Here is a 17,339-nt window from a genome sequence, read left to right as displayed (position 1 = left end):
CTCAGAAGTTTTGGCCTCAGGACTCCTTTGTACTCTAAAAAATTATCGAAGATTCCAAAGTGCTTTTATTTTTGTGGGTTGTTGACATTTCCATAGTAGAAATTAAAACCAAGAAACTTTAAACATATTTATTAATGCATTTTAAAATAATAAGGGTAACCTATTCTAACATGTATTGTAACATATATATTTTTAAAACCACTTTTCAAAAAAATAGTGGGAGAATGGCATAGTTTTATATTTTTGCAAATCTTTTTGACATTTGACTTAATAGAAGACAGCTGAATTATATCTACTTTTGCATTCAATTTGTGACAGAATATTGTTTTAGTTGAAGTACATGAAGAAAATCCACCCTCATTCAGATATGTAGTTAGGCTTTTCACATTATTATGGACACGTGAGGTAGCCTCTGGAAAACACCACTCTACACTCATGAGAGTGGTAGTAAAAAAAAATAATAATAAATGGTGCCTTAGTATTATAATGAAAATAGGTTTGACCCCACAGACCTCCTTGGTCTATGGATTTCCAGGGACCCCTGGACCACATGTTGAGACCCAGTGATGCAGTTTGGGTGTGGGCAAGCATATAATATAATAGGGAGGAAACAGATATGTTTGCATTGCCTTCAGTTCATTCTGAGAATGAGACAAGCAATGGTTCTCAGTGTGTGTGAAATCATCCGAGAATTGGTAGGAAACCCCTGCAGAATCCTGGGTTTTTCCTGAGTGATTTAGGAGGCCCAGAGTGGGGGTGGGGCGGGGGGGACTGAGGAATCTGCATTTTATACTCAGCTGGTTCTCTCCCAGTGGTTTGAAATGCACACTTTGAGAAAAATTGGCTTTAAAGCAAAAAGAAGGGAAGTATCGAGGTGTTCAATATGCACTGAAAATATTAGTGTGGATGGGTACCGATGGAAAATGAAGAACAGGCTCACAAAAAGCAAATGACACTACCAAAGAAAGCAACCTAGAAAACAGAGGAGGGTAGCAGCCACCATGTGACATCTGGGACTCCAGTTAAATCTTCATAGTGCTTATTCTCAAGGCACACCCCATTAGGGTTCTGACTCAGGGTCTCAGAAGAAAGAACATGGTCTAAAATGGTGCAGGGTGGTGGGAAGAGGTAACAGTGAAGAACACATTGGTGACTCTCCTCTTTGGGAGAGCAGCTAAAAGACAATAACATGAAAACCTTGTCTTGCTCACTGAACACCTGTTCTTCCTTTAACCTGCTGGGGAAGTGCGGTTTTGTGAACTAACTGTGTCATCTGCACCTTAAGGTGGATGAAGGCAGCTCTTTCATCTGGCTTCGGGCTTTGTTAGCAGTTTTGGTGACTTCGATGACTTCTGCACCTAATAGGACCCAGAGTAGCAACTGTTCTTTCGTCGCATCCAGATTCTTCTAATACTTTACTCTTAGCTAAAGAAAACCTAAGAAGACGTTAAAAGATCATTAGTTTTTTTGAAAGTTGATATGTTATAAGGAGATTCAATTCCTGTAGAGCTAAAAATTCTTAATTATCTATCTTTAATTTTTAAAAATTGAGAGATACAGCTTAATTTAAAAAATATCTTTAGAGAACTTTAAAATGTTAAATATGTAGACTGAACCTTAATATATGTAATGAAATTACATTTCAAATATCAGAAAGGTATAGTTATACAATCATAATGCATTTCATTATAGAGGTCAGCTATATCTTAAAAATATATCCTACTTTCCCATCTCTAAAACAAATCATGAGGCCTTCATATTTATTATAGCTTTTAGAATAAATGTTTTGGAAATCTCTTCTTAGTTCATCTCTATTGGAAATTTGTAAAATTTACCCCTTATAATTCTTTAGTCCTCCCCAAAAGAATAGCCTTCTATAACTATTTCTGTTATGATTCTTATTCTTTACCATTCATTTATTGTATAAATAGTTAAAATAATTTTCCTTTTATTCACAATGTTTATATTATAGTCTAGTTCTCTTACAGATAAATGTCCACATGACATCACCTTTATGCCAATTAAAAATGTATCAATTATAGCTACCCATTATCTTTAATAGTAAAATGAAAATATAGTACTCTATAGGTTATGCTAATGATAAATCTTCATCTTAAAAAATATAACTAGTCTAAAGAGCCATTTTTGTTTTCAAAAGAGTCAGCAGAGCATAGTGATTATAGTTATTATTATATTTTAATATTTAGCATATACGACACTAAAGAGCTTTCTGTTGATAATTCCACACAGCATGTACCTATAAGTACTTATTTAATTTATAGTCTCTTATTTTTTTAAAGCGATTTTTTAACTTATGTCTATAAAAATAAAATACTATAAAAGTTTTTTGATGTTTTGGGCTAATAATAGACAACTGTTTGATATGATAGATCTGTCTGATTTGGTTTAAGATAATCAGGGAAATGAACAAGGACAAACCAGAGCACTATTTAGAGACAGCCAGAAATATTTAAACTTAGCCATCTTTCTTTTTGAAATTTAAATATTATAATTACTTTTGTTCTAGAAGTTATAATTTATTCAGTTTCTGCATCAAATGTTAGCAATTTCTGTCAAACGGATTATAATGTCTTTTATCATCTAGTGCTTATGTAGTTTCCATTGATTCATTTCAGGACTCTTATTAAGTGCCTGCTATTGTGTTTTTGGTCCTGCAACAAGTAGTTGGATATAAGCAGTTACATCGTCTATGGAACATGTCTGTAGTTGTTTCAAGCCCTCAGCTGCCTCACAGTTTTATATACCAAACCTTTCTCCCTAGACAGATGCATAGATAAATATTTTTTCTGAGCATGCAGTGCTCTTCTTTTGGGTTAGACCTGTAATCATCCTCTAGAGATGTTGTTACAGATATAATGCCACTATAGACATTTTAGGAGATGGCCTTCTGTAAAACCGTTACCTAACAGTGAGTAACCTTTGAAATTGGGCCTTACAGATTTAGCATAAGACAGTATTTTTGCTTATGTGATGGGACATTTTATCCAATAGATATATTTATTATCTTCAGCTGGATTTATGTTTTTTTTTTAATTGCAAATGCATGGTAATGTTTTCTGAAATGTTTACAACTAATCTGTAAGATATCTTAGGTTTCTTAAACAAACCTCAGCCACTTCCCCTCCTCCAACCACAGAGAGGGAGACATTTGCAGTAAAATCTTTCTTCTACTTTCTATACACAGACACACACACACTGCACTCGCAGATAAATCACCACTTTTTTGGAGTATGGAAGGCTCTCTTTTGTCCAGATACCAAGACCTGTAGGAGTCCAGTGTCTGACACGGGATTTGAAGTTAGACATAGCTTTCTGCACTCGTAGGTAGAGGTGGCAAATTTCCTCCTCTGAAGACCGTTGGCCATGGCACTAATTTGTTGATTTTGTTTCTTAGTAAAAGATTTGTGGTATTGTTATAAATTTATATAAAAATATGTAATATACATAATATATAATATATAAATATATAAATATCTGAAGTATATGATATTTCATTAAGTGAAACTATTTTATGTCTCCCAGGGGAAAGGGTGGTGGCCTTTGCTGCTGTGGAAGGAATTTTCTTCTCGGGATCCTTTGCTGCTATATTCTGGTTAAAGAAAAGAGGTCTTATGCCTGGACTCACTTTTTCCAATGAACTCATCAGCAGAGATGAAGTAAGAAATGAAATATTCTTCTAGTTATATTCGTATTCAGATTTGGTGTGCATTTCTTTTTCTTTCCATGGAAAATGCTTATGGTGACACAAGGATCCTGGTAATTAAAAGAAAATAAGAAGTCATTTTTTCCTTGGCTTTTAAGAAACTTGTGTTTTCTTCCTACCTCTTACACTTCCTTCTCAGTCGTCTCTGCTCGCCCTTAAGTATTATACTCCTGGGTTCCCACCTTGGCCTCTCTCACTGTACCTGACACCCTGGCTGATCTTATTTATTCCTATGGAATCAGCTACCATCCTGATATTCATAACAACCAAAACTTTATCTTTAGCCTAGATACTCTTTCCTGAGCTCCAAACTTGTATATTCAAGAACATGTGAGACGTTTTCTCCTGGAAGTTTCCACAGATTTCGCAAACCTAATATTTCAGAAAAACTTACCATCTTTCTCCCAAGATTTGTTCTTTCTTCTGTTTTCCCTATTTCACTGAGTGTCCTTACCTTCCATCGAATCATTTAAGTTTGAATTCTGGGAGTCCTTAGGTTGGTTGTTTCTTTTCTCTTTCATCTACACTCAAACAATAACTAAATCTCGTCTACCTCTGCCTGTGATACCCTTTTCATGTTTCCTACTAGTTTTTTCATTTTTTGTTTACCTTCTTATAAGTTGCAACTCAATGCTTTCCTGTCCCAATTAGGTAAAATTGGCCACTCTTTCCTATGTATATCTCTTTGAAACCTGAACTCATCCCTCATCTTATTAGCCTGTTACGTGTATTACACTTCTTGTCTTTTCTGCGAGACTCTAAGCTCCTTGACTGCAGAAACCTTGTCATTTATCTTTCTGTTCTCAGTATTTGACCCATCACAGCAATTCAGTTCACATTTATTGGCTATACTGATCCTGGCTCCTCAGTGTATTTCTAAGTGACTTTGTCAAGTTACTTAACTTCTCTTGGCCTCTGTTTCTTCAGATATGAACCTTAACAGGATTTCGTTAAAATACAATGAAACAGTATGTGTGACAGTAATTTGTAAGTGCCATAAAATGTTTTGTATAATTCCTTTTTGTTGTTTCATATCTTTAAATTTCTAATACTTTTCATTATAAATGTCACATAATTATTATAGAGATTAAGAGAATAAAATCACTCAATCTCAACACACAAAGATAACCACTTTTTATTTTTAATTTTATTTTATTAGTTTCAAGTACATAATACATTGGTTAGACATTTATATAGTTTATAAAAAAATCCCCCTAATTGCTCTTTCTCTCCTCTGGCTCTCCTCCTAGCCATTACAGTAATACTAACTGTATTCCCTATGCTGTGTTCCCCATCTGAGATAACCACTTTTAATATTTCATTGTATTTTTTTTCAAATAAATTATTAAATAAATTAATAAATTATTAAAATTATTGGGATTACACTGGTTAATAAAAGCAAATAGGTTTACATTATATTTTTTTATAGATAGCTTTCTATATTTAAATTGAGATATATAAACATCATATTTTAACAATTTGAGATATTCTGCTTTTTTTGTATTTTTACAAGCTGAGATTTTTTTTTATTTAGCAGAATATTGTGAGCATTTTTCCCATGACATTAAGCATTTTTTGGACACAGTTCGTTAGATATATAATATTCTAATGAATGAATATCACTATTTGACTATTCTATAATTAGAAATTTAGATTGTTTTCAGATTTTTTGTTTGTTTTGCTATAAAGCGAAATGAATATCTTTGTATTTAAGCTTGGTCCCAAATCCATATTATTTTCCTAAGCTAGATTCCCTAGAAATAGAATTACTAGATTGTAAAGTATGAACATTTTAAAGGTTATTCATACTTGCTCACAGATTTCTTCCTAGAAATTTTATAGCAACTTTCTCCCCTACCTGGCAATGTATGAACATGTTTTTTCTTACTATACCTTATCAGAATTTGGATTTATGTGTTAAATATTTGACAAATTTGATAGGGATAATGGTATTTCATTATAGGGTTATTTGCATTTGCATTTGTTTGATTGCTATATAGATTAAACATTTTTTTCATAATAATATTAGTCACTTGTATTTTTTCTATATTTACCTATTCTTGTCTTTTGACTTTATTTCTGTTGGTATACATTCCCAGTGTACAGTGGCTGGGCTCTTTCAATAAATATTTTTAAAAATTTATTGTATGAATGTAATATGAAATATGGATTTTGTTATAATTTTTGCAAACATTTTCCCAGTTTGTCCTTTGATTTTTAATTTTGTTTGTTCTTTAACATCTAATAACCTGAAATTTATGTAATCAGCTTTCAAACATGAGTTAATCACACATATTTTTCTTTGATTTTCAACATGTAACTCTCTGATACAATTGGGATTTGTTTAGTATAACAATAGAATTTAGTATAAACACAGTATAGTATAGGATAGTTAGATTTTAACTAAATTTTATTTCACACACTCTTGGGAAGTTTTTTCAACTCTCTTTGTTGATTCTTTCCATTGATTTTTGATGTCTTCTTTATTATATGTTAAGATTTTAAGTATTCTGAAATCTGTTTCAGGGCTTTTTTTTTCTTTTTCATTAACCTGTCAAATTTTATGTCATAGCAAACTCTTAATTATTGTAGTGTTTTATGTTTTGATAATTAGTAGGATAAATTTCATAACTTTCCTAGTAAGTGTTCTTACAAGATTCTGTCCATTTATTCTTCCAGATTGTTTTTTAAAATGAAATATATTTGACATGATATTTATAAATTTAAGATGTACAACATGTTAATTTGATACATTTATATATTGTGATAGGATTGCCATTGTAGCGATAATTAGCACCCTTATCATGTTACATTCTTTCTTTTCAGCAGCTGGAATAAGTAAGTTCTAGTCTCACATTAATTTTTTTTAAACTAAAAACAATCTCATTAGGATTTTGATTGGAATTGCTTTAAACCTCAAAATTAATTTTAGCAGTACAAGTGCCTGTATTTGATTTACTCATCTCTGTAATAGGTAGCTAGCTGTCATTTCAAATCAACACCTCTCAGCAGTTTATTTGAAATTCAGCCTTTGGTAATTTGAAGTAGCCTCTTGAGCCAAGTCTGGGAAAAATGTTTCACTAGAAAATCTTCTAAGATTAGCTATTTAAAGAGATTTTTTCCTGATGGTTTCTTCTGGATATGACAACTTTAACTTGAAAATAATCCTTGGAATACAGCCTTTTGATTTGAGTCTTATCTTTCAGTTGTCTTCAGGTATTTATTAATTTTTTTTAGAAAAACCTAAGCAAACTGATTTGTAATCCTTCAAAGTGCCATGTCTTCCTCCTCCTCCTCTCCCCTTGGTGGCTGACAGAATTATTTCTTTTTCTTTGTAGTTTAGAAATGTTAATTGACTCTGCCTTAGTGCCAGTCTCCTTTAATTTTGTTTAGAACTCTTGTCGTCTTTCTATATGTCTGGCCTCTTTCTCGCTCTCTCTCTCTCTCTTTTTTTTTTTGTTTTGACTTTTTGAATTTTTCATCTGTTGTTTCTAGCTTCATACCATCTGTTCTGTGGTTTGGAATCTGATTATTGTAAGTTGACTCTCTTTGCTCTGTTCTTCAACTATTTAAGATTCTGTACCATTTCTTGTATTTGCATAACCATTCTGTTCTCAAGGCACTTCATGGGTTTTTTTTTTTTTTTTGCTTGAGTTAGCTGCAATGTCATTTCTGCTTTATACAGTTTCAAATGGTATTCTTAATTCTTCAGTTTCCATTTTCATTGCACTGAATTCTTATCTTGAGCCATTCTTATTTAATATAAATATCTTTTTGAAATTTGAGTTTCACTTGTTCTTAAAATACTTGTTATTTTTCAATCATTTCTTAATTATTTTAGACATTAAAAATGAATGAACTTTTATTTTGGCGTTTCTTGCTTTGTTTTTTTTTTTTCCCCCAAAATGCTTATGGTTATAGATTTTTGTTGTTAATTAAGTCTTATTTCATATCGATAAACTAAGATTTGCTGGCATTGAAAATTTTTCATTATGAGTTAGTATAATTGGCATTTTAATGAGATTTGAAGGAAAGAAGTCCCTGACCCTCTTAATCCCTCTTCTCTCTCACAGGAGTTAAACATTGCATTCCTAGCACCTACTCCATCTGATGCCTGACACATTACTATGTGAACATAGTTGATTAAACGTTTTTTTTGACACTTGTATTTTTCTTCTGTTTCAGGGGCTTCACTGTGACTTTGCTTGCCTGATGTTTCAGTACTTAGTAAACAAGCCCTCAGAAGAGAGGGTCCGGGAGGTCATTGTTAACGCTGTTGAGATAGAGCAGGTAGGCGTGGAGCCTGTGTGATTAGCATGCCATGCTCTCATGTTCCTACCATTATTTTATTAGCTTGGCTCATATGAAACTGCCAGTTTTTAGGTCAGAATAAATATCAGCAACTTTTTATGGTCAACCTGACAATACCAATAGATGATGTGTTTCAATTACATCAGTTTATAATTTGGTTTATAGGTAGGTATTATATATTAATATTTTATGTGTACAAAAATCTATTGCAGGACTCTATTTTCTGTCTCATTGACCTGTCAAATTTTATGCTGTAACAAACTATTTTAATTATTTTTGCTTTATAGTTTTAGATTTTTAGCTACTAGAGGGCAGTGATGGTTTCTTGTTTGTTTTATATTCTCACAAATCCAGCAAGATATCTAGCTTGAAGCATGCACCAGATGTTTATAGAATGAATAAATAAATAAATTAGTGAATAATAAACCTAATTGACGGCATGTAAATGTCTCTGACTAGAAAGAAGTGGAAGCCCTATGTGTTTTAGGATGTGTTTTTATCATTAGAAAGAACTAGTGTAAAAGTAAAATAAAATTTTAAAACTTTTTTTAATACCGAATAGTTTAACAGCCATAGTTTTCATAGTGGGGGTTGGGGGAAGGCATAAAATGCATTTTGGTATCTTTAATTCATTTTGAAAACTGAATCCCTATGTTTAATGTTTTTATTTTTCTTCTGTCTTTCAGTGGAGTTGTAGTTCAGTTTATCTCCCAACCCTCAGATCCATTTCTGTTTCTCTCATTTTCTTTGTTAATTGTGTTTTTTCTCTTTTACAACTCCCTTTCATAATCATGTTCTCCACAATAATCATCTTTGGTGAATGTTTTTCTAGATATTTCAGAACAAAGTATCTTTCTATTTAGAAAGCATATGAATTCATGTCCTACATGTGATAATTTTAAAAATACCAGTAATTTGATAATTAGTTTCAATTTATTTTGGCTATTTGAGAATGTGAAAAAATGTGAATAGTAATACTCCAAACATTTTTAAACAAATGGGCATTATTTGCCGTGTTGAAAGAATTTAGTGTACTTTTCTCAGACAAGAGTAGTGACTTAGCAGATTAATAAAACTAAAACCCTCTTTTTATTTGGAAAATACATACTTATTTATTGTTCTGTCTTTGTACTTTATTCTGTTCTTGTTTTTATCTTAGGAGTTTTTAACAGAAGCCTTGCCAGTTGGCCTCATTGGAATGAATTGTGTTTTGATGAAACAGTATATTGAGTTTGTAGCTGACAGATTACTTGTGGAACTTGGATTCTCAAAGGTAAGGTATTTAAAAATGTATTATGACTAGCTAAAATGTTACAGTCAAGGAAGGGCACTAAAATCTATTTCACTGAAAGCATTTATAACATACGAGTCTACTTTTTTTTTTTTTTTATATATACTTTTAAAATGTCATGGCAAAGCCTTGTTTTGGGTGCACACATTAGTTTTGCAAAATCCTTTGAAACTTAAAATGAAATTCATAACAAGTAGGAAGCTGATATATCTTAGAACTAATAAGTTAATAAATTACTTTGTAATAATTGCAGATATCTATTTAAAAATAGGATTCTTTTTAAGTAATTGCATTTAATATGTACCTATGAGTTTGACCCTATATAAATCTCCATGTGTCTATGTTGTAATTTTTGGTTAATACTTTTAAAGAGGAAATAATTTTTATGAAGACATCAACTCTTACGATTTGACCCTTTGAACTCAGTTGTCTTTATGTTATTTCTGTTTTTCGTAAAGAGGTGTGCTCTTCACATGATTTAACAGGTAGAGGCTGCAGGCAGAGGGAATCCTGGTTCCTCCATTTCCTCGCTAAGTAAGACCTTAGTCATCTTCAAGCTTATTGCCCTCGAGAGCCTCTAGAACTGTAGGGAACAGTGTGATCCTATAGGTAGCTAGACAGGTGTTGGAAGACTTGAGCTGAGCTCTGTTTTAGTATCTCTAGCTCTTGTGGGATATAATTTGGCTTCTTCAGAATGTTTGGTAATGTTTATTTTCATTTCAGATTTTTCACGCAGAAAATCCCTTTGATTTTATGGAAAATATTTCTTTAGAAGGAAAGACAAATTTCTTTGAGAAACGAGTTTCAGAGTATCAGCGTTTTGCAGTGATGGCGGAAACCACAGATAATGTCTTCACCTTGGATGCAGATTTTTAAAACTCTCCCAAGTCCAAACCTATCATTGGTAATTAGCAGTCTTTCTCTGCTTAAAGACAAACAAACAAATAAACAGACACTTAAAAGGTATCTCTTTTGCTCAAAAAGAGATCCAAAACCAAATATCAATCAAGTTGGATTTGTATAAATACACTCTAACTTTTCTGTTGAATAACCAGAGTGTGACCTAAATGCTTTCGTTTTGTTGCTAAAACATAAGATGACATTATGTAGTGACAAAGAGCATGTGGGAAGGGGTCAGGTGTGAGTTTAATATTCTGTCCTTATTACTTTGTGTGACCCTTGGCAAGTCGGTTAATCTGTCTCAACCTCAGTGTGCTTATCTTTAAAATGAGTATAATAGTAGGTCCTGAATTTATAGAGTGGATATAAGGATTAAGGCACAAAATAGGGCTTAGCCAATACTGCTACTAATACCACCACCACCACCACCACTCTTGCTAATTATTATTATTATTATTATTATTATTATTATTATTATTATTAATAGTGTTAATTGCAGTGGTTTTGTGATAAAATGCTCCCATCTCCTCAAAGTAATTGTGATTATAGATCCTAAGATTTAGAGTTAGATCTTAGTATTTTTAATGTTTGAGGGAAGATATAAGATTTCCTTTAAAAAGCTAATAATTCCCATTAACTTGAGAATAATGTCTTGGAATTCCTCCGTATGTAGTAAGAAATTTAGTTCTTAGCTGCTTTGGGAAGGATGCCTATGGAGTGGAATCAGGAGGTTATCATGGTGGCCGGCCTTGTGAGCACAATGATTTTGCTTCAGAAATGAAAAGAGTGCTGCCAAATGTAGCCCTTGAATGTTAAAACCAGAGTGAATTAGCGAGAATAGCGTTTCCCAAACAGTATCCTAAGATATCTTGTGGGAAGAAAGGGATTCTGTGGTCAAACGAGTTTGGGAAACGCTGTTTGCTCCCTTTCTCTGTGCAGGGTGCAGTCAGTGCATCGGAGACTGGGAAATGCTGCAGTTACTTCCCCTGGCATCTTAACACAGATCTGTTTTTCATTTGTTAAGATCTCAACTAACTAGTGTTCTTCAGAACATAGTTTGGCAAAAGCTGGCCTAGAACCATTTTATGCATAGAAGAAGGCTTGTGAACTAAGCCAGGGAGAACCTGGTGGAGACTATGGAACCATTTCAAATTTGTGCCAAGCTCAGAAATGTACCTATGATTGGCCTCAGCTGTTTCTTGAAAACTTTTATAACTCTTATGCTGTTATGAAGTATAGTTCTTTTAATGGAACTATGCATGCTGCACGATAGCAGATGGTGAGGGAGATGGAGCTCTCTGCAGAGGGGACTGAGGGAAGGACAGGAGCCCAGGTCTCTGAGAGGTCTGTCCCCTCTTATCATTAGAAGGTGTCAAGCGGTGGCCTGAGCCCCAGCAAGCAGTGTGTTTCCCCGCTCACGGCATCCTACTTTATAAAATTCTGAAAGCTAAAACTTAGAGATTTTCTCTTTGCAGAAATTTTTGCCCCATTCATGCCACAACTATCTAAATGATTAAAACTGGGAGTTCTTAAGTGGATGCAAAAGGAGCTGGCCATAACCTTATTTGCTAGAACATCAGAAACTTGAGATATTTGGCCTCTGATAATACCATTTATTCGTTCAGTGCTTCATAGCTTGTCAGGTGTTTTTACATCACCTCAATTTGATCTCACAGTGGCCTTGAGCTTGATAGAGCAGGTAGTATGGATTTTTCCTGATGGAAAGAGTAAGGCTCAGAGAAGTTAAATGACTTGGCCAAGATCTGCTCATAATCACTGTTTCTACGATGTAGTATTTTTCTTACATCTTATCATATTTCTTATATTTAGTCCTTTGCCACCCATCTTGATTCAATTTTGCCTATTTCCCCATTAAAGTAGCATATACTTTAATTTAGGTATCATATACATCAATTAAAGTATCATAAACATATAAACTATATTCAGGTAATGTGTTTAAAGATATTTATCTACTGCCATACAAAAACTTAAAGTTAAAATTTGATATCTGTAATGACATCAAAATGAAAGAAAAACAGTCCATATTTTACAGTTCATATTTCCATTGTTTCACATTCAAATCTTTCTCATTGGTAATGACAGATGCCTTAATATGAAGTTTATTTATAGTAACAATAAACCTAACTGTCTTGAGGCGAAGAAGTTTTAATACCAAAATACTGAACTTTTAATACCGTAGTGTATTGTATTCAGTATTCTATACCCCTTTCCAGTCCTCTAGGTTGCATATTTATTTATTATGTTTAGTATTTTGTCCTTAGCTCTTAAGGAATGAAGAAGTTGTAGCATCTCTTTTTAATATTATCTTGCAAGTAAAGAAAAAAATTCAGAATATGTTTATAATTTTTTAACACATGTATTTAAATCATTTCTATAGTAGTTTGAATTTATTTAGGAATATAAAAACTGGTTGTTCTATGATATATTGCATTTATTAAGAATGTTTCATTGCGTTATGTAGAATCATTTCTTAGAAGGATTTGGGAAGACATTTCGATCCAGTGTTTTCAGGCAGGGCTGTTTTGCTGTCCAATTATGTACAATAATATACAATTATTATTTCCATATAAGCTTACCCCAGTCCCATCTTTACATATGAAACTTTTACAGTCATCTTATTTTGGGATATCCAAATTTTTCTGCTGCTTTCCAGTTTGTTTTCCATTTGTTTATTAAAGAAAAGTGATTCTTGAGAAACACAGCAGCTTACATATTTAAAAAATAAACTATTTAATTTTCAGACTCTTGCATTTTACATTTAAATATGCTAACATCACTGTCATATAATTTGCAAACTGCATTTGTGCAGATTAAGCTGAGGGCTAAATGTCACCAACTGATTTTCAATGAGGAAGAAAACTGCTGATGGGCAGCATGAGAGCCTGTGGAGTCCTCTAGTCAGGAATTGCTTTTTGAACTAAGTTGAGTGACTGGGTAGCCAGCTCAGGAACTCCGCACCCCCCTCCCTCCCCATTCCTGGCAGAATGCGCAAGAGCGGCATAGAAGTGAAATCTGTATATCTTTGTTTTAAATAATTTGCTCCTTTTTACAGAGCTACAGGTTTGAAGGAAAATCTGATATTCCCGAGTCTTTAGGAAGAAAGGATGTAAGCCTTCAAATATTGGGCTGAATTAACTGTTAAAGAAAATATAGGTGAAAATGGAAGGCTGGAGAATGATTTTTTCTTTTTGTACAGATAAAAATATAACAATTCAGTCTTTTTCTAGGTTCACAAATTTTAACTGATGCATTTTACTCTGTGCGATCAAATCTAAGACCTACAGAGCCAGTTGAGATGAATTGTGAGCTTTTATTAGCCAGCCTGTGACTGACTCTCTACCACGCAGGGTTAGAGGAGGTCAGTCCCGAGCTTCCACAGGAGGTAGCTTATAAAGCCTAAAACCACATCAAACAAGCAAGCAGGTTTACTGAAGCAGAAGTTGGCCATAGCATATCTTTCTACAGGGTATCTCCTAGAGCTATACCCTGGTTTACATTAGCAGAAGTTGGCCATTAGCACATCTTTACACAGAACATCTCCTAGAACTACACCCTATTTAACATTAAACAAGCAAGCAGATTATAGAAGCATAAGTTGGCCATTTGAAAATTTTCCACCCTTAACATTCCCCACTGGTTTTCCGGCAGCCTCCTTTGCTGTCTGTATAAGTGTTCACAGTCTTGTTTTCACCCCACTGCAGAACTTGAGTCACTGCTACTAGTTCAGCCCGCTGAGCTGAAGCTCTATGACTTAGGGCTTGTGTCCAGATGCCAGTTTCAGTGGTAACCACTGCAACACCGGCATACCTGACTCCTGAGATGAAGCTACCGGATTCGGCCAAGGGCTGTATGTCAGGTCTGGTCTGGTGCAGGTGACGTTCTCTAGGACCTCAAGGCAGTCTTGCTGGGTTTGGCAAGGGTCATCATCAGGCAGTAGGGCAGCTGGGTTGAGTGTGGCAGTTTTCAGGAACTGTATGTGAGGTGGGTTGAGAAGCAGGACCTGATACTGGGTGATTTGAGCATTGCAAATCCACTGCTCTGGTGGACTGCAAAGCTCCTATGTCCACCAAGAAGTTCACAGGCTTGCCCCTGACTTGTAAAGTTACCCTGGGCTCCCAGGGGCTCATAATGTAAGAGTCCTGACTGCCTCATTCTGCATCCTCGAAAAGGATGAGAGGGGCCTTCTTTTGGGGGGCTTGTCCTTTTTTTAGGGCATTCATTTTTCCAATGTCCCTATTTTCTTGCAATATGTGCATTGGTCCTTCTCTAACCTGACTCTCCTGGGTCAATTGTTTGCCCTGGGTGCCTGTTCTCAGCCTCTGCCTTTTCCTGGCGGTCCCCTTGGCTGGGCTTCTTGCATTGCTGCAAGCAGGACCTTGGTCATCTTCTTAGTCTGTGCTATATCTACCTCATCTCTATTGTTGAGTACTCATTGGGCTATCTCCGCCAGCTCAGACAGCTTCTTTCCTTCAAACCCTTCCATCCTCCGTAGTTTTTGTCTAGTATCTGGGGCCGACTGACTGACAAAGGCTAAATTCACAGCCTTCCTATTATTAGGGTCTTCCGGGTCAATAGGGGTATATAACCAGTACAACTCTAAGAGTTGTTCCAGGAACGCCTCCGGTGACTCATCTTTAGTTTGGATGACCTCACTTACCTTAGATAACTTAGTGGGTCACCTGGAGGCAGACCAGAGGCCCTGGAGCAGAAGATGGCAATACCGTTGGAGGGCCTCCTTACCTTGGTTGGGGTTGGGGTTCCAAGGTGGATGGGTATTTGGGAGAACATGTTGGACGTGGGCCGGATTGGTGGAAGGCTGCCTGTTGAGCTCTAATACCACTTTTGCAGCCTCCGTCAGGATCCGTTCCCGCTCCTCTGAGGTAAACAGGACCTGGAGGAGTTGCTGACAGTCATCCCAGGTCAGCTTGTGGGTAAAGAAAATAGTCTCTAGGAAGAAGTTAATCCCTGGGGTTTCTCTGAGAATGAGGGATTCTCGTGTTTCCATTTGTACAGATCGCTGGTGGAGAAAGGGACATAGACCATGAATGGCCTCTGGGTTTCTTCCCCAACTAGGGGAGCCAATCGCCAGAGTGGTGCCAGGACTGCTGTCCGGTTCGACAAGTCAGGGACAGGATCAGGGTCTTGTGGGGCCGGTACACAACCCCAGCGTGGGTGTGGGGAGGACTCAGGAGGGGTTCTGCCTCCCTATTAGGGGGAGACAGGACCAGGTCACAAGGGGCATAAGGGGGAGGATTAGTGATCTCGGGGTCTTCAGGGGGTGCCTGTAAGACAGGGTAAAGAGGGTCAGGTGTCTGTCCAGACGGTTTCTCTTTTTGCTCCTTTGGTGTGGAGAGAAGGACAGACTTGGGAGTTGCCTCTGATTTTTTTCCGCAGCGGCAGTCCTTTAAGTACTTGGGGGCATCAGAAACAATATCGATCCACACATCGATATATGGAGCCTGGTTAGGGTGGCCAGGATTTCTGTAGATAATATTCCGCACCTGAAAGGCTGTTTGCAGGTCGAGTGACCCCTCTGATGGCCACCCCGTTCCAAATGTGGGCCATTCTAACTGGCAGAACCTCTGAAGGTCAAAGGGAGTGATACTAGCTCCCTAGGTATGGGCTCATCTCCTGAAATCCTTAAAATGGTTAAGGAGGCACTGAAAGGGGGTAGGATAATTCGAGGAAGAAGTCTGACTCATGTTAGTAAAAACAAACAAGATCCCCACAAAAGCCAAATAAGCCAGAGCTAGGATCAGCTTCTGACCTAGCGTCCAATCAGACAGGGCCACGGAGGCCAGATCTAAGGAAAGAATTAAAATACCACACATCAATATATGGAGCAAGCTTATGAAAACCAAGGCAATAAGAGAGTAACAGTACACTTTGACCAGCCCGAACAGACAGACACAATGTAGACAGACAAGACAAACTACAGGTAACACAAAGTGCTAGCACACCCAAAAATCAGAAGTCAAGTCTCAGACCTTGACCAGACTAAGGAAGTATTACTGCGTCCAGCCTTCCACTAGTTCCCCTTAGGGCCTACTGACAGACAGATACCCCAAAACCTGGATACCTGTAGTGCAGTCTGACTCACTGGTGAAGCTGCTCCAGATGGCTTGTGCCCAATTGTTACAGAATTGAACCTTTTGTCCACCTGCCCTCCTGGGTGAGTCTGCCTGGCATCTTGGGCTCAGGAACATCTCTCAGCGGCCATCCCCTGGATGGGGCAGGTCCTCGCCCAAGGTGGCCGGGGTCATGGGTCTTAGGAGATCTCCTCTAGAGAGATCTTGCTGGGGCCTCCAAATGTTGTGGTGTGATCCAATCTAAGACCCATGGAGCCAACTGATTTTTCCAAATGGTCATGTTCTGGTCACTTAGCAAAGTTATTTGATATTTACTTGTACATAGCTTTATTAGGGGTGCTGTACCTAAATAGTTTTTGCCAAAATACATTATGGTCAATCAGGCCAACGCTGCATATATAGAATTTGTTTTGTTAAATTTTTTTGGCTTAGTCTGTTGAAATAAACTGCATTGTATTATAGCTACCTCATTTTTGGGTAAGAGTGTTTTTTATAAGTGCAGGGCCTACCCTAATCAAGACACGTCTATATTTTCTATTTGCATATACAGATACATACATATTGGCATTCCTTTACCTATTCCCCCAGACACTGTTCTGATCTAAATGGAATCTCTCAGTTCTCTCTGTTCTCAGCTGGATGAGATTCCAGAGTCCATCGTATCACTAGTAGTAACATTCTTTCTCAATACCTTGAACTGTTTCTCATCCGCGTTTCTATTGTGCATATAAATATCAAAGACATTTCTCCATCTTGTTACGAACACAATCCAGTTTTTCCACATTTGCATCCCAGCAACCTAATGCTGCTAGAGAAAAAGTCATAGACAACAAGGTGGAACTCCTGTAGATTCCCGATTACCCACTGTCTTAGTCATTTTGGGCTGCTATAAAAAACTACCAGAGACTGGGTGGCTTAAGCAAGACCTTTATTTGTCATAGTTCTATAGGCTGGAAAGTCCAAGTTGAAGGTGCTGACAGATTTGGTGTCTGGTTCATAGACG

The 17,339-nt window shown here is 36.1% G+C and overlaps 1 protein-coding gene across 2 annotated transcripts in view; it reads left to right on the top strand.

Annotated features, from left to right (window-relative positions):
• The window catches only part of RRM2B (ribonucleotide reductase regulatory TP53 inducible subunit M2B), a 28,715-nt gene extending 15,728 nt beyond the window's left edge, over positions 1-12,987 (top strand). For both annotated transcript variants that reach the window (XM_016147534.2, XM_036232908.1), the window contains exons 6-9: positions 3,544-3,677; positions 7,910-8,014; positions 9,195-9,308; positions 10,050-12,987. In XM_016147534.2, the coding sequence (XP_016003020.1) occupies positions 3,544-3,677; positions 7,910-8,014; positions 9,195-9,308; positions 10,050-10,202 (506 nt within the window). In that variant the 3' untranslated portion in view covers positions 10,203-12,987. The remainder of the gene's footprint in view (positions 1-3,543; positions 3,678-7,909; positions 8,015-9,194; positions 9,309-10,049) is intronic.
• Positions 12,988-17,339: the final 4,352 nt, after the last annotated feature.

The sequence above is a fragment of the Rousettus aegyptiacus genome, unplaced genomic scaffold, assembly GCF_014176215.1.
Source record: "Rousettus aegyptiacus isolate mRouAeg1 unplaced genomic scaffold, mRouAeg1.p scaffold_m13_p_15, whole genome shotgun sequence".
In the NCBI taxonomy this organism is placed as follows: domain Eukaryota; kingdom Metazoa; phylum Chordata; class Mammalia; order Chiroptera; family Pteropodidae; genus Rousettus; species Rousettus aegyptiacus.
Note: the sequence above shows the minus strand (reverse complement) of the source record. Positions and strands in the feature narration are given on the sequence as shown.